Raw genomic sequence first — 26,912 nt, forward strand, 5'->3', positions numbered from 1 at the left:
TCTCAGCTCACTGGTCACGATAACAACACCCACCAGTAGCACTCGTTCCAGCAGGTATATCTCACTGGTCATCCCCAAAGCCAACACCTCTTTTTGCCGCCTTTCCTTCCAGTTCTCTGCTGCCAGCGACTGGAAAGAATTGCAAAAATCACTGAAGCTGGAGACTTATATTTCTCTCACTAACTTTAAACATCAGCTATCTGAGCAGCTCACCGATCGCTGCAGCTGTCCATAGTCCACCTGTAAATAGCCCACACAACTTACCTCATCCCCATATTGTTTCTATTTAATTTTCTGCTCTTTTGCACACTAGTATCTCTACTTGCACATCATCATCTGCTCATTTATCACTCCAGTGTTAATCTGCTAAATTGTAATTATTTCGCTACTATGGCCTATTTATTGCCTACCTCCTCACGCCATTTGCACACACTGTATATAGACTTTCTTTTTTTCTATTGTGTTATTGACTGTACGCTTGTGTATTCCATGTGAAACTCTGTTGTTGTTTGTGTCGCAGTGATTTGCTTTATCTTGGCCAGGTCGCAGTTGTAAATGAGAACTTGTTCTCAACTAGCTTACCTGGTTAAATAAAAGGTAAATAAATGTAAAGATATAATAATAATAATAATAATAATGTTTTGTACACTGCTGCTACTGGCTGTTTATTATCTATGCATAGTCACTTCACCCCTACCTACATGTACAAATTACCTCAACTAACCTGTACCCCCTGTATATAGCCTCGTTATTGTTATTTTGTGTTAGTTTATTTGGAAAATATTTTCTTAACTCTTCTTGAACTGCACTGTTGGTTAAGGGCTTGTAAGTAAGCATTTCACGCCAAGGTCTACAGTTGTTGTATTCGGCACATGTGACAAATAAAGTTCGATTTTATTTGAGGGTAGGGCTTCCGAGTGGCGCAACGGTCTAAGGCACTGCATCTCAGTGCTAAAGGTGTCACTACAGACCCTGGTACGATTTTTTATTTTATTTATTTCACCTTTATTTAACCAGGTGGGCTAGTTGAGAACAAGTTCTCATTTGCAACTGCGACCTGGCCAAGATAAAGCATAGCAGTGTGAACAGACAACAACACAGAGTTACACATGGAGTAAACAATAAACAAGTCAATAACATGGTAGAAAAAAAAAGAGAATCTATATACAATGTGTGCAAAAGGCATGAGGTAGGCAATAAATCGAGTAATTACAATTTAGCAGATTAACACTGGAGTGATAAATCTTCCGATGATCATGTGCAAGAAGAGATACTGGTGTGCAAAAGAGCAGAAAAGTAAATAAATAAAAGCAGTATGGGGGGTGAGGTAGGTAAATTGGGTGGGTAGTTTACAGATGGACTATGTACAGCTGCAGCGATCGGTTAGCTGCTCGGATAGCAGATTTTTAAAGTTGTTGAGGGAGATAAAAGTCTCCAACTTCAGAGATTTTTGCAATTCGTTCCAGTCGCAGGCAGCAGAGAACTGGAAGGAAAGGCGTATTACAGGCTGTATCACAACCGTCCGTGATTGGAGTCCCATAGGATGGCGCACAATTGGCCTAGAGTCGCCCGGTTGGGGTTTGGCCGGGGTAGGCATTCATTGTAAATAAGAATTTGTTCTTAACTGACTTGCTTAGTAAAATAAAAAAGTAGGATTGGTGCCTAGAGAATGACAGAAGTCTCTAGTGGCCAAAAGGCTGTGCTAGCATCGATAGCGCCATTGAGGGCTTCTACCATTTTAAACTTCATTGGCTGATCCCTCATGGTGACCCTGTTGGAGTCATGTCCAACCGGGTCATCAGGAGGGATCAGTCAAATCGGGAAGAAAATGTACTACTTCAAAATGGAGATTGCCTCAATGGCGCTGCCCATGCCGTCACATAATGGCACAGATACAAAGATGAGTCCTCTATCTATCTCTATGGATGGGTGTTAAATGTCCCCCCTTGCATTGACACATGCTCAGCTGTTCGGTAAGGGCAAACTGTCCAGCCAGAGAGTCACTCAGCAGCAAAGACACACACGAAGACACTCGCACACACACAAAAACTCCAGAAAGAAACCGCCCCAGAAACTCCATCTCCCTCCTGTGGGCTACACACACATCTGTCCTCAGAAACCTCAAACCCTCCAATTACAGGGAGGAAACTCCAATAATCCTCCACCCTGTCATCATCTGATTGGCTGGGGTCATTACCTAAGCAAACTGGGTAATCAAACACAAACCAGAGAAAATATCCAAACCCTCCTAAAACACATGAGACCAACTATGGAACTGAAACTCTTCATCTAAAACCAGCCTGTCTGGGGTTTTGGATGAAACCAAAATGAGAGGGAGCATTCTGCTGTGAGACAGTTGATCTCTCAGTATCATGTATTTCACTGTATAAGCTCTCCAACAAAGGCTTCCTTTCAATTTCAGGTTTATTGTAACTCATCTTTCCTTAACAGCTATGATAGATGATGTTACAGGGGTTCACTTACCTCAACAGCAGTGGGTGTATGGTAAGTAAATTCATTCTCTTGTCCAATGCAGTGTTTGAGATATACAACACCTCTCTCTAGTGATTAAATGTCACAACAGCAGACAGTCACATACTGCCAGATAGACCAACATGTTGCATCAGTATGAAATCTCCACTCTGCACCCATTTTGTCAAGAGGTTACAGACCATAACAGAGGTTAAGAGCAGACATCAGTCAATTTGGTTTATTATGTAAAATAAATAACACAAAGGAACAAGGTAATAATCAAATAAAATGGTCTATTAAACTACAAAATGTGGGAGTGTATAACCTGTTTGTATTTGCTGTTTAAACCACCATCCAGAAATCCTATTGAAAACTGAAGTTTACCTGGAATGTTTCAGAGTGATGACCTGTAATATAACCTCTACAGTTTTCTATAGGGAACAAACATAAATCACAGCAAGCAAATATAACTGTTGGGGGAATACCATTTGCATTTGAAAGAAAGGTACTAAAAATAAAAGAACATACACTATCTATGGTTGTAGTTGGATCAGACTTTAAAAAAAACATGTTTCAACAAAGACAAGAACCAAAGCAGTGCTACTGGGCCAGACGATGAGTCTAAATAGTCTACAGTGGCTTCCTTACCTCCTCTCCTTCACCTGGCCAGATCTTTTAAGTCAGTTTAGATGAAGGAAAGGAGGCACGGTAACCTCTCCAGCAGTTCCTCAGTGACCTGGGGGACCCATCCATCCCACAGTGAATCTACAGCCTCAGCCTCCTAGCCAAGCTCCCAAAGCAGCTGCTCACTAATCAGGAGTCTCCCGTCATTATGGAAACAAACTCCTCCTGGTTGACTGGGAGAAAGAGAGAGAAAACTTTGTTTTGAACGCTGAACGTCACGTTTACATTTTAAATTGATGGTTATTCAGCTGAATGTGTGCGAGTGTGTGTTAACGAGTAAGTGTGTGTGCGCATGTATGCCGTGTCTGCTCCCTGTGTGTACTCACTCTCCCTGTGTGTACTCACTCTCCCTGTGTGTACTCACTCTCCCTCTGTGTACTCACTCTCCCTCTGTGTACTCACTCTCCCTCTGTGTACTCACTCTCCCTCTGTGTACTCACTCTCCCTCTGTGTACTCACTCTCCCTCTGTGTACTCACTCTCCCTCTGTGTACTCACTCTCCCTCTGTGTACTCACTCTCCCTCTGTGTACTCACTCTCCCTCTGTGTACTCACTCTCCCTGTGTGTACTCACTCTCCCTGTGTGTACTCACTCTCCCTGTGTGTACTCACTCTCCCTGTGTGTACTCACTCTCCCTGTGTGTACTCACTCTCCCTGTGTGTACTCACTCTCCCTGTGTGTACTCACTCTCCCTGTGTGTACTCACTCTCTCCGTCTCCATCTGTATCAAACTCATCGATCATGCTGCGCAGCTCCTCATCTGTGATGCTCTCTCCAAGCTCTCTGGCCACACGTCTCAGGTTCCTCATGCTGATCCTCCCTGAGTCGTCGTCATCAAACAGCTTAAAGGCCTTCAGGATCTCCTCCTTAGGGTCCCGCTGTAGCATACGGTCTGTCACTGAGACAAATAACATGGATAAACATACAGGGTTAAATTCAGTGAATCGAGTTGACATGATCCCTTACAGTACAGAGAAGCATGCCTGCTCCACATATCATATTTTGTCCAATCAGAGATCATTCAGGGTCCCTACCTCTTCCACGAGACAGGGAAGAGACAATAGACAGGGAAGAGGTAGGGGGGGGGGGTTATGAGGGGGAATACAGGAGGAGTAGAAAGTGTGCAGCATTAATAAAGGCACACACCAACAAAAGGAAAGTACACTAATATTAGGCATGGAACTATTCCAATTGTGTGTAATTATACAACATGAAATTAAACACAGCAGGAACTTACCGACTTCATTAAAGTCATCAAAAGTTATTTTGCCATTGCCTTCTCTGTTGTAATCTTTTAATATCTTCAGCACATCCACTTTCTTCACCTCAAAACCCAGAGCTCTCATTGCCACCTTTGGGTGAGAGAGGAAGAGAGTTAAGTATGATACTTTTACTGTCATATTAGACAGCAGAGGGACACCAGAATACTAGTAATTTTATAAGGTAACTTGTAGGTAGACGTTTACCTTGAGTTCATGGTAGTCTATCTCTTTGTCTTTGTCTGTGTCAAACAGCTCAAACGCCTCTTTGATTTCAAGCTTTTGCTCCTCAGTCAGCTCTCTCCTCTTCTTCCGCTTGGTTTTATCCACTGCCAGCTCAGTCCTGAACATCAGTGTCAGGTGTTGTGTCAAAACAAAGAAATAGCATAGATTGACTATAGACACGATGAGTTAGTCGATGAATCACTTAGTCACATGTACATATTACCTCAATTATCTCGACTGACCGGTGCCCCCGCACATTGACTCTGTATCGGTACCCTCTGTACAGTATATAGCCTCGCTATTGTTATTTTACTGTTGCTGTTTAATTATTTGTTACTTATATATTTTTTAAATGACTTAAAACTATACAACTTCTTAAAGCAGTGTTGGTTACGGGTTAAGAGTTTGGTTTGTAAGTATGCATTTCACTGTAGGTGTACAACTGTTGTATTCGGCGCATGTGACAAATAAAATGTGATTTGATTTGGAAATACTTCATTGCGACTACAGACACACATTACACTGTCAGGTGCTAAGGTTGACCAACACAGTTGGTTACTAGCTAACAATAGCTAGCTAACTATCAAAAATATATAACGCTAGCTAGATATAATCGCTAACTCGCAACCATTGGCAACAAGGAATCTCGCTGGTTTGTGCTAGTTTGTTTCACAGTTCTTGCTAGGTAGTAATCCAATCGTTTAAATACTGTGCTCGAATAATAAACAAAATACCTTAAAGACAGACTCATCATTCAAGTTGTGCTATGTAGACCTAAAATGTCAAGAGAATCCGACCAAAACGTGAACCGGTAACAGGCACAAGATAGTTTGCAAAATCGCAACAAACCACCTTGTAGCAAATCCGTTAGTCCGCGCCTGTTTCGTTGATCCTCATTGGATGCTACATCATTGCTCCGCTACAAAGTCACCTTTGATTCGACAAAATGAAATATCGCGGTGCTGCACATTTTCCTCCCGAAAAGACGTCCCGAAGTGCTTGTTACACTCTCTGCCCAGTAGAGGGTGATGCATGTCCATATTGACAAGAGAGGCAGAGACTAGTGATGGAAAATACTCATGCATGAGATCTGTTTCACAGTCTTTAGACCCAAGTGAACCAGGAAAACTGGTAGACCTACATGTGAGCTATCTTGTGCCTGTTACCTGCTGTTCACGTTTGCGATGACAAGACAACAGGTGACGCCTCGGGTAGCATAGTGGTTAGAGCGTTAGGCCAGTAACCTGAAATGTTGCTGGATTGAATCCCGAGTTGACATGGTAAAAATATGTCAATCTGCCCCTGAACAAGTATTTATTGCCTGTTGCCTGTTCGTCTCGTTTGTCAAGTCAAGTTTGTCAAGTTTTCCCAGTCTCACTTTTTCTCACCCTCCTGGTTTTGACCCTTGCCTGTCCTGACTCTGAGCCCGCCTGCCTGACCACTCTGCCTGCCCCTGACCCTGAGCCTGCCTGCCGACCTGTACCTTTGCCCCACCTTTGGATTATTGACCTCTGCCTACCCTGACCCTGAGCCTGCTTGCAGTCTGGTACCGTTGCCCTACCTCTGGTTTACTGACCTCTGCCTGCCTTGACCTGTCCATTGCCTGCCACTGTTGGATTATTAAACCTTTGTGAATTCAACATTGTCTGCATCTGGGTCTTACCTTCAAACCTGATAAGGCCTGATAAAATGTCAAAGGGATGCAAAAGTCACTCATTTCGTGGAATGACCCTACATTCAAACCACTCACGCAAGAGCTCTCTCTCTTTATCTGAATCTGAGTTCTAGTCTCTCTGTGAGATTCCATGTTCTATTATTGACCTTATCAACAACTGTAAAAAAAAATGTTGCCTAACTTGGCATTAGATGCAGATCTAGGATCAGCTAACCTTGATGAAAACCATTATAGGAGGAATTACAAAACTGCTCTTAGATCAGTGTCTAGAGACTACTTTATTCTTCTCCATGTTGACTTCCTATTCATTTATCAGGTTTGTTTTTTGGGGGATGATTTAGAAATGAATTGGGTGCGTGCTTCTGTGGGATTGTTATATAATCTGCTGTCCAATGTGGCATGTTGTTATCTAATAACAGTCTAATTAAATTATGTCTCTCTCTCCTATGCCCTCAGACAAGAACTGACTGTGCCCAGAGTATTTTTTCACTGCCCTGGGTCACCACACACCCACACATAAACTCGCACACTCACAACCTGGGTCATAAGGTAACATGAGGGGCGGGTGGGGGGCATGTGTGCTACAGTGAGAGGCATATAGCCCAGAGCATGTTCTCCCCTGAGAACATATTCCAAGACTTCAAATATCTGTGTTAGGACATACAAACACAAACACTTACACAACACACACACACACAAACATGTACTAGGTTGCCTTTCTGACTGTGTCTCTCCAGCCAGTCCAAACCGGTTTGTGTTTATCTATGGCACAGTAGCTGCTCCTGTAGAGCATCAGCAAAAACTGTACTCAAGTGACCTTTCATCATGTGTGTGTGTGTGTGTGTGTGTGTGTGTGTGTGTGTGTGTGTGTGTGTGTGTGTGTGTGTGTGTGTGTGTGTGTGTGTGTGTGTGTGTGTGTACACATACTGTATATTTGTGTGTCTGTTCTGAACACACCACACCTGAAACACAACAAGTTTCAAGTTTCATTAGTTGAATTTACGGGATACCCATGGTATACACAGTCCAACCAAATGCTTACTTTCAGGTTACTTCTCGACAATGCAACAAAAATAAGAAATAATAAAATATAAAAATGCGAACATAAAGTAAATGGCTCAGTAGAATATAATAATATGTTTTTGCATAATTATAATACAGGAAGGCACAATTTATAGTCCAATATGTACACATGTTTTGGGGAAGGGGGGATTGGGGGGCAAGTGTTTCAATTGTGCAGTGTTTAGCAATCATAACAATAGTCTGGTAGTAGCAGTTGGGATGTGTGTGTAGCATGAATGTATGTATGTGTGTGTGTGTGTAGCATGAATGTGTGTGTGTGTGTGTGTGTGTGTGTGTGTGTGTGTGTGTGTGTGTGTGTGTGTGTGTGTGTGTGTGTGTGTGTGTGTGTGTGTGTGTGTGTGTGTGTGTGTGTGACTGACATGAGAACAGACCCCAGGGGGGGAACACCGCCTTTTTCCTGTTGCAGAGATATCCGACTTCCTGACCCACTACTTCTCAATATGACCACAACTACTATACCAGGGCTGCCCAACCCTCTTCCTGGAGATCTACTGTCCTGTAGGTTTTCAGTCCAACCCTAATTTAGCGTATCTGATTCAGCTAGTTAAGGACTTGTTGAGCAGCTAATAAGTAGAATCAGGTGTGTTAAATTACGGTTGGACTAAAAACTCAAAGGACGGTAGATCTCCAGGAAGAGGTTTGGGCAGCCCTGTACTACCCTGTAGAAGGGCATCAAACACATTCCACACAGGATTTTGTTTTTTTCCTTTCAATGAAGACCTAGCCAACCAGGCGAGGGGAGTTCCTTGCTAAATAGTGACCTTAATTCATCAATCAAGTACAAGGGTGAAGCGAAAACCCGCAGACACTGGAGTGAGCTTGAAACGTGCTAATGCTAATGAAAAATATGAGTGCTCTCTCTCTCTCTTTGTCAGGGTGGTGACTAAGATATGACGAAGTTCTAGCAAAGAATGGGACCGGCCCTGCTCAGATAGACACGCTAGGGCCTTTCCCTATGTGTGGGGGGTTGGGAACGGTTCACAAGCTCACGTTTCAAAGATCTTTGTCACTCTGTCTGCAGTGCCGATTACAGTATTAGCATAGTATACTACATCATGACATCTGAATCTGTCCACACAACTGTGTCCACTGTCCAGACCACAGAGATTAACTGAGTTAGTAGTTCACATGAGCCTTAGCCAATATCTGCTCTCTCTCTGTGTGTGTGTGGGGGGGGGGGGGGGTGAGAGACAGAGAGAGAGAGAGAAAGAGCGTGTGGGAGGATACAATGCTCTCTTGTCCTATCTGGTTATCAAGCATTGGAATGGAAAAAGAGAGCTAGAGAGGGAGAGAGGGAGGAGAGAAAGAGAGGATAGAGGGAGAGGGGGTGAAATAGAATCCACAAGAGGCAGAAGGAACAGGCAGCTCTCTCCAAACCCTGCTGTAGTGTACAATGTGATAGCGGGCCCAGTAACTCCAAACCCTGCTATTCACCAATAACCCTGCTATTGAAAGAGGGACCCATAACCCTGCTTTTAATCCACTGAACTAATTATTACACAGTTCACAGTTTCTACAAAAAGGCTTCTTTATTTCAAACAAAGGAAGATCATAATAGCATTCAGATCAGTAATGGCATCACGTACAAAAACAGAAAAACGACAAATACAAAAATATATTGCACTTTGTTTGGAAATGAAGATCAACTTTGAACGACAATTGACCTGTAAACATTTCAAATTTATTTTTTTCTTATTTTATATCTGGCTGTTTCTTTGCCTCTTATGTAAATACAGAGCTTCTTTCTGTGTCATATGTCCACATAGTACAATCAAACAAGTGCTTAGTAGGGTACTGTATCTATGGAGGGTTTAGTGAGGAAAGACACCTGAAAGACAGAGTGTGAGTGAGTCCTTCACAGATACACCAGTGTCTGTCTGAACACACACTAGTCATTTCACCATGTACCACATTCCCCATTCAGGAAACCCAAGACACACTAACACCTCTCTAAAAACGTCTCCTTTCATTTGTTTCTTAGTTACTTTGTTCTAAAAGAGTCTGTGATCGGTGTTGTTTCTGGTTAAGTAGTAATAGTGGTGAGAAGACAACGGACATGTTCCAGCATATATGACCGTTGAGGAAGAAAAGCTATGGAAGTAGAAAAACAGTGAGAGAGGCATGTGCAAAATTCACTCTGAGGCTGGAGGAGATCCTGACCACGGTTTCCAACAGTCCAACAGTGGATTATCTATGTTCTTCTTCTCCTCTCCTTTCTAGTCTTAGATGTGCCACGTAATGGTCATATGTACCAGAAGCTGGGTCTAAGGACTATCTATTCTTTCTGACCAGCAGAGAACCGCGATGCTGGTCAGACTGAGGCGTCTCCTGGCCTCTCCACAGAGTGTCTATCAGAGCTGACATCCCTGCATCTGTTGATCTATGTACCCGAGGAAACTAAGGATGAGACGCAATGTTGGCTCCAGTAGGGGGCTATAGCGGCGTCCATGTTGGATCCATCTGTAGGTGACTGGCTCCAGTAGGGGGCTATAGCAGCGGCCATGTTGGATCCATCTGTAGGTGTAGATGCCTGTCTGCTCTGAGCAGGTCAGTGTTGTGCTCAGCGAGAGGGGCAGAGGTCGGGTCTCCTGACCACCTGACCTCCACAGCCCGGCTCTGGGTTAGGGTCAACCTGAGGAACACAGGGGGAAGAGTAGGCTAGTTAGACCTACAATAATGTGTGTGTGTGTGTGTGTACGCGTGGATGTGTGGGGTGTGTGTGTGTGTACCTCGGAGTAGAGCGGTGGGGGCTGGTATCTGAACTCTGTGATGTAAGCGCGTAGTGTTCCCTGGTTCTCTTCGTTGACCTCTGACCCCTCACAGCGCTCCAGACAGCCCCACCGCTGCTCCTCTGTCACCACCAAGTCACTGTAGCTGGGGGGAGCTGTGAATACACACACAGCATAGGATTAACTTGGGAGAACACACATAAACACACAAACAGTACACAGTACACACACACACAGTACACAAACACACAGTACACGCTCACACACAAGTGTATGTCGTACCCTCAGGTCTCTCTGGCCAGCTGATGCTACTACAGTAGCTGCTGATGCTGCTTGTTCGATTGGTGAATGCATGAAGGGGGATGGTCCCGATCACCAACGGCAACGATAGAGACAGGTTCAACCCCCCAGGGATGTCCACATACACCTGAGAGAGACAGAGAGGTAGATATTGTCTTCTTGACAGCCCAAATGATGATATACCAGAAATATAACCTTTACAGTACATGACTGTGAAGATCCTGCTAAACCAGTTCGATTTTGCAAGGCGATTTGACTGACAACACTTATTTACCATTCTACAATATTAATACATGTATTACCATATAAACTATACACCATATTATAATTCCTCACCACCAGTGAGTACTCCACTCTGATGAGTGGACAGTCCAGGATGGATGGGGACACTGGGGGTATGTGGAGTAGTTTTCCATCCCAGCTCTGGCTCTTCCCCTGGGGTAGGGTGTCCCCACGTAGGGCTGCCATCTGCTGCTGGAGCTGCCTAGCCTTTCCCTTGGCGAAGTAGGTCTGGGTCTGGCTCAGCGCTGCCTTGGGCACCACCACCCTGGACGAACAGTTCTCCACCTCTGCAAAGATCTGGATGGACTCACCTAGAAGAGGAGGAGAGGAGGAGGCTGTGAGATGGGGGTGGTATAGGAGGGGGGAATGGGACAGTGTGTGTGTGTTACTCACCTGGTGTGTATCCCTTCCTCTCTATCTTGGCGCTGAGTGAGATGGGTCCCGAGGCACAGAACCAACAACATAAGGTCTTGTCCTTAGTGCCAGCTTGAGGGGCCTATACACAGACATTTCACAAAAACTGTGAGCATGTGTGCATGCATGTGTGTTTGTGAGATGTGTGTGCATGCATGTGTGTTTGTGAGATGTGTGTGCATGCATGTGTGTGCATGCATGTGTGTTTGTGAGATGTGTGTGCATGCATGTGTGTTTGTGAGATGTGTGTGCATGCATGTGTGTTTGTGAGATGTGTGTGCATGCATGTGTGTTTGTGAGATGTGTGTGCATGCATGTGTGTTTGTGAGATGTGTGTGCATGCATGTGTGTGTGTGCATGCATGTGTGTTTGTGAGATGTGTGTGCATGCATGTGTGTTTGTGAGATGTGTGTGCATGCATGTGTGTTTGTGAGATGTGTGTGCATGCATGTGTGTATGTGTGCTCCACAATCCTCACCAGCAGCAGTGGTGTGTTGATATCGATGTGTTCAAATACAGTGAACTCTTTCTTGACTTTGAAAGGCAGCAGCCATGGTCTGTAGAGCTCTGCTCTCACCCAGTACCTCACACTGCCATGCTTCCCTTCAAACGACGTGGCCAGGGGCCTGAAAGAGGGGGACAGGAGGGAAGAGAGGGGGAGTGGGGGGGAGAGGAGAAGAGAGGGGGAGAAGAAGAGAGGGGGAGAAGAGGAGAGAGGTCTGTAGGATTATACTTTTTACATTTCTATCTTTAGATAAGATTCCATATTTGGGGTTCAGATTTTATGTTATAGCTGTGTGTGTGTGTGTGTGTTACATACATCTGTGGTAGCAGGAAGCTAAAGGTGAATTCGTGTAATCCTGTGTTGAGAACAGTGAGGGCCTCCTCTGGACTGTCCTCATCTGAAATACAGGAAAACAAGATTCCAAATACCATACCTGACACACACTAATCTACACACAGACACACACCCACAATTTCATTTAATTGTTTCACGTTGTGCTTTCAAATACCTCATTCCAAGTCAACACCAAGATAATAAACCCAGTAGTAAATGCTGGACGACACATAAGCGCACATTAAAAAATGTTTTTTATAACACACCACACAAATTCACACATAATAAATGCTTTATAACACATAAAACCCAGTTATTGTATTTAATTAGAATATTACCCATTGTGTCAGGTCATAAACGCATCAAATACAACATTTCTTGTAATTTCATCCATGAACACTTCAGATACAGAGCACAGCAGAAACCTGAAGACACACCCAGGCTGAGAAAAACATGCATCCCCTTCCACTTCCTTTATCTACATGTTATTGTATACGTTGATGTTTGAATCTCTGATCATCTATTTTCTACCACCTCAGCAGTCTTGCATGTTCTCGTTTGCAGCTGAGAACATTGTGGAACATTGTGTATGTGCGTGTGTGTGTTGTTAAATCACACCGGCAGCGCGAGGAGAGCAGGAGCAGACTGGTATGAACCAGAATGAGCAGCGGATTTTCAGCCTGATACTCCAATGCATACATACTTAGCTTGCCATTGGAGGAAAGCTAACCTGGTCCCGCCCCTCCACCAAGCCCCTTTATGAATGGCCATGTGTTCTGTAATATGGGAGAATTTAGAGAGAGAGAGAATTTAGAGAGAGAGAGAGAATTCAGAGAGAGAGAGAGAGAGAGAGAGATAGATAGAAAGATTTAGGTATTGAGTGATACTCAGAGACAGAGAGGGAGGGAGTTTGACAGACAGACAGAAAGACAGACAGACAGACACAGACAGAGACAGACACTACAGTCTAAATCTGTCTGTCTATTTGAGAGAAATAAAGAGGGACTCGAGAGTAGGTACATTCATGCATCTTTATTTAAAACCAACAACATATTTTATTTGACAAATTCCTCAATCAATCAACATACAAATACAATCAAGGTTATTACAGTGCAACAAAACAAGGAAAACATAACATACTTACAGATCATGAACTAATAAACACTATGTTTGAGCAACAGTGGAGATCAAATCAGTGTAGGCTCTGGTCCTGGAGAGCTACAGGGTGTACCAGCTTTTGTTCCAGCCCAGCACTAACACACCTGGGTCACCTACTCATGGTCCACTATTTAGAACACGGTTGGTTCAATCAGGTGAGTTAGTGCTGGAAATAAAAATCCTGAACCCCATGTAGCTTACTTGAGGTAAACAGATGATCAGCACATACATGACATCATTTACCAGCCAGCTACATAATGAGCCCTACCCTACTGATTACCACTGTTTCATAAAGGCTATTCTGAACTAAAGGGCACCGGTAGGTTATCTGAACTAAAGGGCACCGATAGGTTATGTTGCCACCGATAGGTTATGTTGCCACCGATAGGTTATGTTGCCACCGATAGGTTATGTTGCCACCGATAGGTTATGTTGCCACCGATAGGTTATGTTGCCACCGATAGGTTATGTTGCCACCGATAGGTTATGTTGCCACCGATAGGTTATGTTGCCACCGATAGGTTATGTTGCCACCGATAGGTTATGTTGCCACCGATAGGTTATGTTGCCACCGATAGGTTATGTTGCCACCGATAGGTTACGTTGCTGAAAAGGCACCCAGTCTTCTGCTGTTGGTCTTGGTGTTGTCATATTGTGGTGGATAAATGTTCGAGAAAATATGACTTCAGCTCTCACATTACCCTGGCAACAAGAGCCTGATTCGCGCATGCAAAGGTGCATTTACTGTAATATGAGATATGAGATAGGACTTGTTTGTATTGCTGTGTTACATCAAGTGTATTTTTATTGCTGTATACTAACTATGGGATTGTTTTTATTTTAAATGGAAAAATTAAAAGTGTATCTTGGTGTTGTAATGCCCTGTAAAGATGCTAAATAAATCCTAAATGTATCACTTTACAAGTTCCATTTGACCAGCTATTATGAAAATTGTTATCGGCTGAAACTGAACCTCAGTAGCCTAGTAAGGTAATGGGCACTACTGTAAATGCCCTCTTTGGTCAATGCAATGATACATCAACAGTTACTATTTAGAAATGTAACATATCAGTTACTTTATGAAAGATGTGTGGCATAGGCCTGCCTACGTGTTAGGCTAGATGTGCAGTACATAATGGAACTGTTACAGCTGCAAATTGAAGACAAAGTTGCATGCTTTAGAATGTGTATTTCCCCAGATGGAATGATGTCATCCTAGACACATATGGCAGTTTAGACCAATCAGAGGCGAAAGGGGTGTGTCCCCACGCGCCCCCCTTCCCTCAGCCAGTTTGTGATCAGGTTTGAACCGCTTCTAACAAAGGGAGTAAACTTCAGGTTGTCATCAGCAAAACAATGTTATTGATAAAATTATAAAACAAAAGCAGTAATAAACCTCAACTTTAACCGCTTTTAGTTAGATTAGCCCTCGCTTGTGTCAAATTTTGACAACAGTTTGAGGTTTCTTAACTCGCTAAATAAAACGCAGAGAAGGCTTTAAAAACTTCAATTCGAATAAAACACAATTACTGTAGAATCTACAGTAAATTCTACAGTAATTGTAATATGTGTCATAATAAGACATCAATTGAGCAAATATTTATGTCGGATCTGGCCTATTAAACAGCCTAAATTGGATGCAGAAAACCTATCCTTTGTCGCATCAGGACCACTATCCCACCTGACTAAGAACTGTAATTTGTTCCAATGAATGTGTGTGTTACGCAGTTTATGTCAAATGTAGCCCATCATCAGTCATGTAACCTACAAATGGCGTAGGCTATAATTACCAGCAATGACAGAGCTCCATAACATAGCTGGAATATGAAAATTCAGAACAACCGGAACTAGGCCTTTCCATATATACCCAATTTCAAGTTTGCCAGCACATCTCTGTGAGAATGAGTGCGTAATTATGATGTGGTTGTCCCTTACCTCTCTCCTCTCCTATTAACGTGTCGCTATGGTTTAAGTATTCCACCTCCTCGGTGTAATTCTGAGTGTAGGCAGTGTTGGCTCCGGCGTTCCGGGACTCGGTCCACCGCACCTTGGCTACGCCTCTGGCGGTTATGTTCAACGTTTTGACGCGAACCTCACCGGTGATTTCGATTATCACCCTCCCCGAGACCGAATCCCCGCCGGAGTAAACGGGGACGTTGTTGTCGTTCAGGTAGTCGAAGTAGACCGCTAAAGTTTTTACCTTTCCCAGCACCATGGTGTTAGAAAAATAGCGTCTATGAAAACTGAGAAATCATAAGGAACCCTCCGCCCACGGCCCCTCGGTTTTTGCTCAGGATAGAGGATGTGCCCTGCGGGCAGGGTTAGTGGTCCTCTCGCTGACGGTTCATATGGGTGTCAGAGATTCAGGGTTACAGCAGCGGCTAAAAGCTGTCATCCTCCCAGTGCGTTCATTTCTATGGTCTCCTCCTCTGCTTTCTAGTATGAACAGCTGCTTCGTGTCTCAGCGCTCTTAAAGGAGCCTCGCCATAATAAACTTATTGGGCATGTGCGTGCAATTGCGCATTCTTTCATCCTTCCACATGTTGCTGAGTTGAGTTCATATAGATAGGCTACAGATCTCGGATCAGCTTCCCATATCCAAAAACCCAAATGCAAACCCGAAAAACATAACTGACCTTCGATCAGTGTTGGGGCAATTTCATTATTTTTTGGAGAGGATAGGCCTACAGTTTCCACAACTGTTGCAATTTCATTATAATGTCCCATTCTTAAAGAGTTGATACATTATGGACCTTCAACCCTTCCTTTGCTGTGTTCCTACCCTTATGGCCGCTCTTCCACATTCACTTTTGACATTTGGTCCAAAAATTGGTCCTACTGGCCAAATGAACCTTCTTACAGAAAATGACGATACTATAGTCCCTTACTGCCATCTACTTGTGAAAAGAAGAACACGCTAGTAAGAGCATTTCATGATAGTCAAATTATACTGAACAAAAATATAAACGCAACATGCAAACATTTAAAACGTTTTTCTGAGTTACAATCAATTGGGGTGACAGGTAGTGCCAGCACATCTAGTGGTTAGAGCGTTGGGCCAGTAACCGAAAGGTTGATAGATCGAATCCCTGAGCTGACAAGATACAAATCTGTCATTCTGCCCCTGAACAAGGACGTTAACCCACTGGTCCTAGGCCGTCAATGTAAATAAGAATTTGTTCTTAACTGGCTTGCCTAGTTAATTTAGGCCATCATTTATGGATTTCCCATGACTGGGTAGGGGCACAGCCATGGGAGGGCATAGGCCCACTCACTTGGGAGCCAGGCCCAGCCAATCAGAATGACTTTTTCCACACAAATGGCCTTTATTACAGACATAAATATTCCTTTAACCTTTACACATTTTTTAAAAGTACATAATGTTACAGATTTGCAAAAACGTATATCATTGATTAATTAATTAAATTTGCTTTTGCAAATTCATTCACGTCCAACTCCCCCATTACTGGTACAGTACTGATGGTTCAATAACGTCTATAAATAGATTAAAATCGTCTTTGCAGCTTGGATTCCAAAACCAAACTTTGGAAAATTAGGAAAAACATAAAAAAACTAAACTTGATAACATGCATTCCGTTTTGTTGAACGTTACTCAAAGTAACACTGTTCTACTACAAATGCTGCAGACCAAAGACGATCAGTTAATGAACACAATGACTAAGTTGGATGACAGGTCAGTAGAACTCATTGAAGTCGCTGACCAAATGAATGATGAAAGAACTCAGGTGATGAAAATGTAAATATTGATTTCTAAACAAGCGGAGGAAGTCTCATCACTGAATCTCTCTCCGTAATCAAGACCTCTATCTGAAAACAATGATGGACAAGTTTGAGACCGAAAGGAGCAAGTGCGACACTCACGTGTCCAAAATCAGTACTCTCAGCGCTCAAGTGGACTCTACAATACAGCAGAATACCACCCTTAGGTACAATCTGGTGGAATTCCAGAATGGTCACGCGCTACAGCGTGACTACCCAACCAAGCAACCAGAGTCCAGCACTCAAAGGAGTGAAGACGATAGGTTTCAGACTTTGCCTCCCGCAAGTGTCCCTCAGTCTTCTCCTCTTGGCCATTCGGCACTGAGTAATATGGCGCCTCTTCGCCAGCTTCTCCTCTTGGCCCTTCGGCCCCAATTTCCCCACAGGATGCCGCCCGCTTGGCGGAACGCCTTGACAAACTCGCCAAGAATTTCCCCACCTTTGACCACGTTCCAGGTCAGCCAAACGATACTGAGACATTCCTAGCTGACTTAGAGGACGCATTAGATGGCTACTCGAACCCTACGGGTTCTGACAGGGTTTACCTGTTGAAGCGATGGTCAAATAGACGCGTGACGAGGTTCATTTGTCTACAACAGCAACACGTGCTAAATGACTGCGCTAAACTTGCCACAGCTTTGAAATTAGAATACAGTGGTTCTGTGGCTCGCAAACACAATAGCTCACTGGCTAACACTGTCAAACAAGCTCGGAACGAACACCCACAAGCTTACTATCATAGGCTTCGTTCAACTTACTTTGGCCTACTCACTGAAACAGGAACGGAAGGGCTGTTACCATTCAAACAAATGTTTCTGTCAAACATGTATCCCACCTTCATTACCTACTTGGGCCCTGCAGACCACATTGGCTTGCCTATCTTACAACTCAGAGAGCTTGCAAGGCATCAAAAGCTTGCAATGCTAAGAGCCCTGACCACTCAGTTTTGAAGTTTGACCAGGAGCACTCACTCCAGTTAGAGGGTGAATTATCAGGTATTGGAGTGTTCACAGATGATGCACAACAACGGTTTCTACCACGAAACCACGAATCCAATAACCTCCGCGATCAAAATAACTGTAAAGTACGTCGCCATCGAAACGGCTACCGCTACAATTGACCTGTTCGCTCCGTTCCTGCAGCCAACCCACAAAAAGTGTCAGATCACAAGGGTAACAAAAAGTTAAAGGACAATCAAAACGTAGACCAATGTTCTCTAGAAGTTCCATTACATGAAGCGAGAAAATTTGAGAAAAGGGTAAAAGATAAGTCACAAGGACTAGACGGGGAATTGCCGGACACCAGGTCCGCAGGATTTAACACTCTTAGCAAGGATGTTAAAATTCTAATTTCTCCCGCTCTCACTCGAGACCCTATCTAGGACCCGCTTGATCAAGAAATATGGCCACAGGCTTTGTCTATAGACTCGGATACAAAGTTTGCGAAGAAAAAGGTAAAAAGCTTCGTTAAAGCCAAGCCCATTCAAAATCCATAAAATCAATCTGCGTTCACCTTTAACAGAAATTGCACATCACGTCATTGCGAACGACCACTCCACTTTGTGGGGAATATGACCACTAAACGTTTGATGATCTCAAAAGGGCTTTGAAGCCAACTAAACGTTGGTTAAAAGTGGAACGATGTGACACTACATTTCAAGGTTTCACTCAGACTACCTCATCCCGTCACATTGAGAATCATGCTGAAACTACACTTCCAGGACGTATCGCTTGTTCACCCTGTGTATGTTACCAGCCTCGAATCTGAACCCCTGCTACTCGGAGCAGACTTGATGGATCGGTTACTCCCACTGATGGATTGGAAAACCAACCATTTATGGTCACATGTCACAGTGCCTTCTCCACTGACCACACTGTCTACCCCTAACGCTAGCTGCAACGCAGTCATCCATGAGGGGTTTCTGTCGAAAGCACCCCTTGGGAAAAAGACGTTTCAAAACCTCTTGGTGCAGAATCTGATCCAAGGAGATATTACGATATCTCGACACATTCCATCAGCAAACCTGATGGACCATTCTGTTCATGATTTCGAGACAGTTGTCTCTGTGGATGACTTTCCTTTTCCTTGCAGTCGTACAATACTGTAGTTGAGATTAACTTCTCTTGCCCTTCGGACACTTCCGCAAGCACTGCGGCCATCAAAGCAAGAAAAACATCGATGTGCAGTGTACTAATGGCGTCAGTCCAGCAACTGACCCGATGACTCCCACTGGTGAAACACTTTGCGATATCACAGACAGATATCCTCATCTCAGTTCGCAGGTACTGAAGAGGTTGCCACAAGCGAACACAGTGGTGACTGACAGGCCTTGACAGCCACTGAGCGTTTTGAAGCACAAACACCAGGAGGTTTGGTTGAAAGGTTACAACCATTCTCATAACAACGCGGCCGCTGACATATGGTCCAACCTTTTCGTTTCTGCCTCGGATACCAACACCACCCGCTGGTGGGGTGGTCCCGAGACACAAAGGGGGGGAATAGTAGCCCAGACCCATGATGAGACCGGTGGGGGGGGGGGGTGAGACTACACCGTACGAGGCCGCCAGAGCATAAAACAAGTCTAGTTGTAAACTCCCCTCCGAGAACAGTGAGGAGCAGACAGGCCCCTAGACGGGGATAATCTTAGAACACATCTAAGATATTACTGAGGTGTACCACACTGGTCGTAAAATAAGTCAAATTGCTAATGATAATACCGACAGAGTTAGTAGTCACTCAGATTGCAACACGTGTAGGGGAATCTCCAGAACACTCTTCTGATGGTAAACACACATGCCACTAATAAATAGAACCCTCCATTCAGGAGGAAAGATATTAGAAGTCATGAACCATGATCACACAGCATACAACTGGTCCAGTGCTTATAGAGTACTTCCGTCGTGAGGTTATCTCCTCCGTGGATAACATATGAAATAGACTTCTTCATACCTATCGCCACTACAATAGTGGAAGACACAGTGACTTGTAGTAAAACCACTGCAGACTCCCTTGATACAAATTCTGACTGATCCACAGGCATTGAACTGAAAATTACCTGACTATGTCAGACTCATTCTGAACAAGTTGTAGTCTACCAGGAGACTTGGTTTTCTTCCCTTGACATGTGCGTTTGTGTAAGCATAAACGCACATGTACAACGGAACATCCAATTAGGATCTATGCCAGGATAAAATTGGGTAAAATTGAAAATGTACCTTTAAAATGAGAAAATTGTCTTCCCTGTAAAGTTTAACTAAGTCAGTAGCCACGCCCAAGTGAATAGACATTGGTTGGAAATGATGAACCAACCCCTTTTCTACATTTCTATAAAAGCCCCCGTGACCAAAAGTCACTGTTGAAAAGGGCTAATTTCAACTATACAGGCCAGGAAACATGAGAGCTTGTTACAGATATGAACTCTGAACTATTGATCACCTAAATAAGTGCATACTAAACTAGCATATATCAAATTGCAGCTGAACATATACGCAAATCTAGTATGAGAACACTGACCGACGAGGACGAATCTCCAGAGAGAGATGAACCTCTCAGACCACGTGAACCTCTCACACGACAACCCGGATGATTCCACAAAGAACATGGCGACATAGACTGGGCAAACCAGAGCCTCACATCACCAACTCAACTATCGAAGCCAGCGTCACGTAAATACAATGCATTACTTTTCCGAATGAATGATCGTTAGTGGCATATGTATAGCTTCCCAGGTCCAATAGAGACCCATGTTCCTTAGCCTTCCTTCCAAACCCCCCTTCTCTTCTCTCTGAATTTACCTTGTTACGACCACACTGTTTTGTATTGTTTAGTCCACTAGGGACGGTATTTTACTGTATAATGTGATTATGTATTGTATATTCTGTAATTGTTAATTACTTAGTAAATAAATAATTGAGCCAATTGGTGTATGGATGATTTATAGTAAAGGCTGGGTTCGTGCAGATAGCCAAAAATTTTACAACATTTGGAATGTGTAACGACTCCCACCAAAGGTGGCTCCCCTCCCTGTTCGGGTGGTGCTCGGCGGTCGTCGTCACCGGCCTACTAGCTGCTACTGACTTTTCCTCCCCCTCCCTTTTTGTTGATTATTGACACCTGTTTGTGGTTAGGGTGATTTGTGGGGCTTTATTACCCAGCAGCCCGGCCGGCTGGGTGTGCAGGATTGTTTTGTGTACATGCTTGTGTGTCACGGTTCGTGTACGTTATCTCATTGGTATTTCGTGTTCTCGTTTATGTGGTGGAGCATTCATTTTAGAGTGGCGTCGTGTTCACCTGTTTGTGGTATTAAATTAGAACGCTACTCTGAACTCTCTGTCTCCTGCGTGTGACTCCTTCCTCCACTACACCCCGGGCATTACAGAATGAGAACTGATAAGGTAATAAATAAATAATTAATAGAAGACTAATTGATCAGATATTAAAATATCTGAAGAGTTATATTCGGAAAATTATAACTTTGTAATCTGAAGATTTTCCGTGGTGCCCTGACTTCCTAGTTCATTAAATTTACATGATTAGTTTAATCACCTAATAATAATAACAGAGAATTGATTTGATAAAATAACAGCCAAAGACACGACACCACCCACCCACATGTATGCCCACACACACATACACACACACATAGCCTATTGTAAGGGATGCATGGTTTTCTGTATAATATAAATACATTTTATATAATATAATATACATTTCTCTAAGTTTCACCATCATGGTAAAGCCCTACTTATGTTGTTGCTTTGGCAAAGTCATTTCTGAAAATGATTATTTATTTCATTAGAGATTAATTTACATCAACCCTTTAGGGCAATCCTGTTACGTGAACTGAGCTCTCATTTTAATATGGTGAAACTATTCCTTTTTAAAGACTTTTTTCAAAAGAAGCATTGAATATCTACACTCTAATGAAAAAAAGGGCTCCAAAAGGGTTCTCCGGCTGTCCCCATAGGAGAACCCTTTTTCGTTCCAGGTAGAACCCTTTTTGGTTTCAGGTAGAACCCTTTTGGGTACACAATACCCCTTAATGACAAAGGGAAAACATGTTTTTGACATTTTTGCAAATTCAATGAAAGTGAAATACAGAAATATCTAATTTACATAAGTATTCACACTCCTGACTCAATATATGTTAGAATCATGTTTGGCAGTGATTACAGCTGTGAGTCTTTCTGGGTAGGTTTTTAAGGTGCCCTTCTTTGCGATGCATTGGAAAACCTCCCTGGTCTTTGTGGTTGAATCTGTGTTTGAAATTCACAGCTTGACTGAGAGAAATTACAAATAATTGGGTAACACTTGACACCCAACGGTCCTAACCATGACATAATATGTCATAACAGCTGACAAAAGGTGTCATAACCTGTTATAACCCACAAAACCTATCACACAAAGCAAAACATTCCATTACACCAGTACAACAGTACACTTATGTTATACATATATTTTTTAAATTGACCATATTAAATTAGCATTGTAATTGTGCACACACTGATGTCAGACATGCACCTTCCCCAATGCTCTGTTTGTTGATGACTGGGATGAATGCAGAAGCAGATTTCAGGAACAGGACAATTCACCCTCTATTTATAAGTGCATGTACATGATAGGCCTATCTGGCTTAAATGATTATATGGTCATAATTATTATCGTTTTTCATGCATGATTGTCTGTGTCCCATCATATTCATTGGCCCTCATCACAATATTACAAATATTCAATCACACTGTTGCACGCTTGTATCGGATGAAAATCCACTCCAACTTGCTGAGGATGACAGAATTTGAGTAGGAGCAATTCTAACCTAATTAATCTGACTTCCTTATGACATGAGGCTAGAACCATGAGCTGATCCTTGCAATCATAGTCTAGTAATAAATAATTCAGTCAATTTAAAGCAGAGGTATCAGTGTGTGTATCTAAAAGAATACAATGTGTGTAATTCATTTGACCAATAAGCCATATCAACAGTCAATAAGTATCGCTGTGAAATATGAGGACTGCAGTCATGTATCAATTTAAAATGAATCAACATGTATTACAATAAATCCAATAAGATGCAATTATCTAAAAGAAGAAACCATATAAGTTGTCTAGGTAAAAGGTCAAACAGTCTAAGATAACAACAATACTGCATGTATAGCCATACGCAGGTATAGCTAGGAGCTTGGAAAATTCAAATTACAATATCCTCAACGTTTAATTAGCATCACTCTGGTGGCCGAAACAGAAGAAGGAAAACATCGCAACTCTCTTCTAACCAAATCACCTTGCAATATTATGGGAACAACCATTCTGCTCCTCTTCTGATACAGCCATCAGACCAGCGACCAGATTAGGACAACGTCTATGAAAAGGATAAACCATAAAACATGCAATAGGCCTACAGAGAGTCATATCAACATGTTCAGCTCTTTATATGAACTTTAGAAAGAAAGCAGACATAAAAATACATTGAGCACGCCTACTCAAGTTTTATTTCACGCCTCAAGGGCACTAGGAACTTTGGTGCGCCATAGGGAAGCTCCTGGGGAGGGTGCGGGTGAACCACACACTGTGCTTTGATGCCAGCAAATCGCCGATGTTGCCTTCATCACAGTCTTCATGCTCTCTCCACATTTAATATTCAAAATTATACAATAGTCTTAGGTCACCCATATCCTTAACTTTTACTTTCTAAGAGTCATAATAAGTTTCTCTAATGTCTGTAGGTTCACCGCCCAGTGAAGTATGTGCTGTGTAGGGATGTGTGAGTGCCTATCTGATCTTTCCGAATGGTTCTCTTCAGGTGGTGCCAGAACCATCGCTGGGCAGCTGGACTGGCATCCGCGGGCCACTCCAGAACACTGCGCCTACAGAGCCGCCTGCGCAGGTGCAGGATGCGTGAGCGTTGCAAGACCTGGGGCTGCAGTAGCAGCAGCACCATGGCGTCCACCCCCTCCTCCACCAGCCGCTGCTGCACCAGCAGGGCAGCCATTTTGACTACACCACGCAACAGGAAGCCTTCCGTCAGCACAAACACTGTCTTCCTGCTCTGCCGCACGCTATTGGACAGGTTGTCCATGACAGGCGTACCCAGTGTCCAATCACGCTCCTCCAGGCAGAGGGATCGTGCCCTCTCTCCACGCTCCTCTAGCTCCACCCTTAGATGGTTTAATACCCAATCAGAAGCCAGCGGGTCTGCGGTGTCATACATGACAAAGGCGTCGTAGATAAAGTCTGTGGGCACTAAGCGACGGTGATGCTTCATCTTGGCACCACAGTAGTTCAGAATATAGGACAGATCCCAGTAGAACAGGTGTGCTGTGAGAGATACCAACAGAGTGAGAATGATGAGAAATGATGTGATGATGCAGAAGGCCATTGCGTTTTCATCGTTCACACACTCCTCTATGTCATAGCTCAACACAGACTTGCCCCTCCTCTCCACGGGCATGTCACATGTCACCTCAGTGGCCAGCAGAGGGAGCTCCACCTCGTTTCTCCTCATCCACAGATGGAAGTCCAACAGGTCACAGGTGCAGTGGAGCGGGTTGCCCTGTAGGGACAGCTGCTGGAGGTGGTTCTCTGCTCCAGACTCAAACGTGGTCTGGTTGATGAGCTCCAACAGGTTGAAGCTGAGGTCCAGCACATACAGGCTCCTAGCGCCCCTGAGGAAACCAGGCGCCAGCTGGGAAATTCTGTTATGGCTCAGGTCCAGAAACTTTAGTGAACTGGTTAAAGCACAGACCACCTGCTCCAGTTTGTTCTTACTCAAGTCCAGCTCCTCCAGATGCGGTAGTTGTGTGAGCGTCTCCCAGTCAAAGACCTTCAGTCGGTTTTTACTCAGAGACAGGCGTCTCAGGGTCTTAGGGAAGTGTTTGTAGACCTCAGGCGGTACACGGTGAAGCTTGTTGTATGACAGATCCAGGGAAGTCAGGTTTTGGAGCGCCCTGAAAAGTTCATAGTTCTGGCATATTTTCCACATGATGTCTAGGCGGTTGCCTTGGAAGTTCAACTCCTGCAGGGAGCTGCTTGAGATGTTGTTATGAGTGAGGGTGCTGATCTCGTTCCAGCTCAGGTTCAAAACCTTCAGAGAACCCAGGTTTTCCATGAATGCTAAACTGTGGTTTAGCCCTGCCACCACAAAGTAATGATTATTATGACTCAGGTCCAACACCTCCAGTTCTGTTAGCTCACTGAATGCATGCTCATAGCGCAGGTAGATCTTATTCCGGGATAGATCCAAGTACTTAAGTTTGGGGAAATGTACAAACTCACTACCGTTGAACATGTCTCCAATAGAGTTAGATGACAGGTTGAGACAAGCTGTGTTGTCCAGGCCTTGCAGCATATCAGGGTTTATGTGGAAGATGTTGTTTCTGCTAAGGTCAAGCACTGGACCGTATGCAATACACTTTGGCTTAATGTTAGGCAGATGGCGACGATAGAGTCGATCCTTGTGTACATAAGGCCCAAACCTGTCTCTATTCACCTCATAGCCACAGTTACACCCACATATTGACAAAACATATTCTTTCTTAGACAGGAAAGCAAATTTGTTCTCAGAGAGGCCAACACTGGACAAGTTGTGGAACATGCCAAACAATGAGAGGTTTGTCTGATATATAAAGTTAGTTCCCAAATTGAGCACAGACAGGTGAGATAAATTGTAAAGTGGGTTCAAGTCATTTTTGTGAAGAGTTGAAAACACATAGTTTTCTAGGTGTAATGTCTTCAGAGATGTCAGGTTGGAAAAGTTCCTAGAGAGCTTCAAGTTGTGGGAATACGAAGATTGTCCAGGGTGATTGTAAGACAAGTCCATCACCTCTACGCCAGGTAACACAGAGAGGAAGTCCCCATTGGCTATCTCACCAACTAGACGGTTGAATGAAAGGTACAGGTAGCGTAAGTTGGTGAGGTTCTCAAACCAGGAGGACTGTAGGTGATCTAGAGAATTTCTGGATAGTCTCAGCTCCTGCAGCTTGGATAACTTCCTGAAGGCATATGGGTGGATCTGTAGTGCCCCATTGGAAGTATTACAGGGCGAGCAGAAAAACGGGGTGTTAGAACACACCGGGCAGTTACCTGACAGGCCCAGAAGCCTCAGGCTAGTGAGGCCATTAAGATCATGCTGGTGAATGTGGGTGATAGTGTTCTGTTTGAGTTTGAGCTGCTGGAGGGATGGCGGGAGGAACTGGGGGACACCTATCAATCTGTTGTTTGACAGCGATAAACTAGCAAGGTAGGTGAGGTGGGAGAAAGTTCTGTTTTCGATGACAAGGGGTCCATTACAGACACTCCCGTAGTCGCAATTTCCTATTAAGTGGATTGTTTCTAAGAGTCTGACATGCATGAAGTCGTTTGGCCTGATGGTTTTGATGCAGTTGAACTTCAGGCTCAGAAACCGCAGCCTGGACGGAAGGGCACTTGGCACTGCAGAAAGACCATTACTATCGAGGAGCAGTTCCTTGAGCTGATCCAGCATGGAGAATGTTTGGTTCTCTATTGTCAGAGGATGTTTCTGGGGGTTGAAGTTATTGCTAAAGTCTAGTCGAGTCAGGTTTCGGAGGTTCCTGAACGAGGTGCCTGAGAGCTTCTTGATCCGGTTGGAGGAAAGGTCGAGCTGTGTGGCATTCCGGCTGATATCCTGGGGTACCTGGAGTAGCTTCCTGTCCGAGCAGTCAAAGGACTCTGATTGGTTGAGAGAGATGACATCGCAGGGTAGTTTCCTCTGAGCCCAGGTCCTCCCAGAGCAGGAGAGGGAGAGACACAGCAACACCAGGAAGAACAGCAGTCTCTGAAAGGCAAGGGAAAGGGGAAACCTGTGGGAAGAGGATATCATATGAATATTGATTGAAAATATCTGATTCCAAAAGTAGTCTCGGTTCTCTGCAAGAGGGGAGTGAGAGGTAAGACAAAATGATATACAGTATAAGATGACAATGGCATAGATAGTATTGCTATAATCTTAGAGTGCTTCAGCTTAGGTTATAAACTTTTTAAATATTGGATTGTGAGTA

General features: G+C 43.7%; 3 protein-coding genes across 3 annotated transcripts; all 3 read right to left on the minus strand.

Annotated features, from left to right (window-relative positions):
- Nucleotides 1-2,683: 2,683 nt before the first annotated feature.
- Nucleotides 2,684-5,486, minus strand: LOC129818090 (centrin-3-like). The gene is made up of 5 exons (XM_055873654.1): nt 5,375-5,486; nt 4,623-4,758; nt 4,394-4,508; nt 3,863-4,054; nt 2,684-3,329 (listed from the first exon to the last, which is right to left on the minus strand). The coding sequence occupies exons 1-5, from the start codon at nt 5,392-5,394 to the stop codon at nt 3,286-3,288; spliced, it is 507 nt and encodes a 168-aa protein (XP_055729629.1). The 5' UTR covers nt 5,395-5,486; the 3' UTR covers nt 2,684-3,285.
- A 3,422-nt stretch (nt 5,487-8,908) lies between these two features.
- Nucleotides 8,909-15,596, minus strand: LOC129818092 (arrestin domain-containing protein 3-like). The gene is made up of 8 exons (XM_055873655.1): nt 15,055-15,596; nt 11,944-12,025; nt 11,602-11,749; nt 11,103-11,205; nt 10,764-11,020; nt 10,410-10,554; nt 10,128-10,282; nt 8,909-10,030 (listed from the first exon to the last, which is right to left on the minus strand). Exons 1-8 carry the CDS (start codon nt 15,332-15,334, stop codon nt 9,959-9,961), a joined length of 1,242 nt encoding a protein of 413 aa, XP_055729630.1. The 5' UTR covers nt 15,335-15,596; the 3' UTR covers nt 8,909-9,958.
- A 7,327-nt stretch (nt 15,597-22,923) lies between these two features.
- On the minus strand, nt 22,924-26,734 carry LOC129819139 (toll-like receptor 8). Its single transcript, XM_055875700.1, has one exon. It carries the CDS (start codon nt 26,732-26,734, stop codon nt 23,624-23,626), a length of 3,111 nt encoding a protein of 1,036 aa, XP_055731675.1. The 3' UTR covers nt 22,924-23,623.
- Between the last annotated feature and the right edge of the window lie 178 nt (nt 26,735-26,912).

This window comes from Salvelinus fontinalis, chromosome 21 (assembly GCF_029448725.1).
Source record: "Salvelinus fontinalis isolate EN_2023a chromosome 21, ASM2944872v1, whole genome shotgun sequence".
In the NCBI taxonomy this organism is placed as follows: Eukaryota; Metazoa; Chordata; class Actinopteri; order Salmoniformes; family Salmonidae; genus Salvelinus; species Salvelinus fontinalis.

Excerpts from the sequence above, each read along its gene's own strand:
- LOC129818090 (XM_055873654.1), bottom strand. The coding sequence starts at position 5,394 with ATGATGAGTCTGTCTTTAAG. Across the intron at positions 4,759-5,374 it reads ATGATGAGTCTGTCTTTAAG|GACTGAGCTGGCAGTGGATA; the intron begins GTATTTTGTTTA and ends ACTGATGTTCAG. Across the intron at positions 3,330-3,862 it reads TACAGATGGAGACGGAGAGA|TCAACCAGGAGGAGTTTGTT; the intron begins GTGAGTACACAC and ends TCTTTCTCCCAG.
- LOC129819139 (XM_055875700.1), bottom strand. The coding sequence starts at position 26,734 with ATGATATCCTCTTCCCACAGGTTTCCCCTTTCCCTTGCCTTTCAGAGA.
- LOC129818092 (XM_055873655.1), bottom strand. The coding sequence starts at position 15,334 with ATGGTGCTGGGAAAGGTAAAAACTTTAGCGGTCTACTTCGACTACCTG. Across the intron at positions 12,026-15,054 it reads GTTAATAGGAGAGGAGAGAG|ATGAGGACAGTCCAGAGGAG; the intron begins GTAAGGGACAAC and ends CCTGTATTTCAG. Across the intron at positions 10,031-10,127 it reads CCCCACCGCTCTACTCCGAG|GTTGACCCTAACCCAGAGCC; the intron begins GTACACACACAC and ends TGTGTTCCTCAG.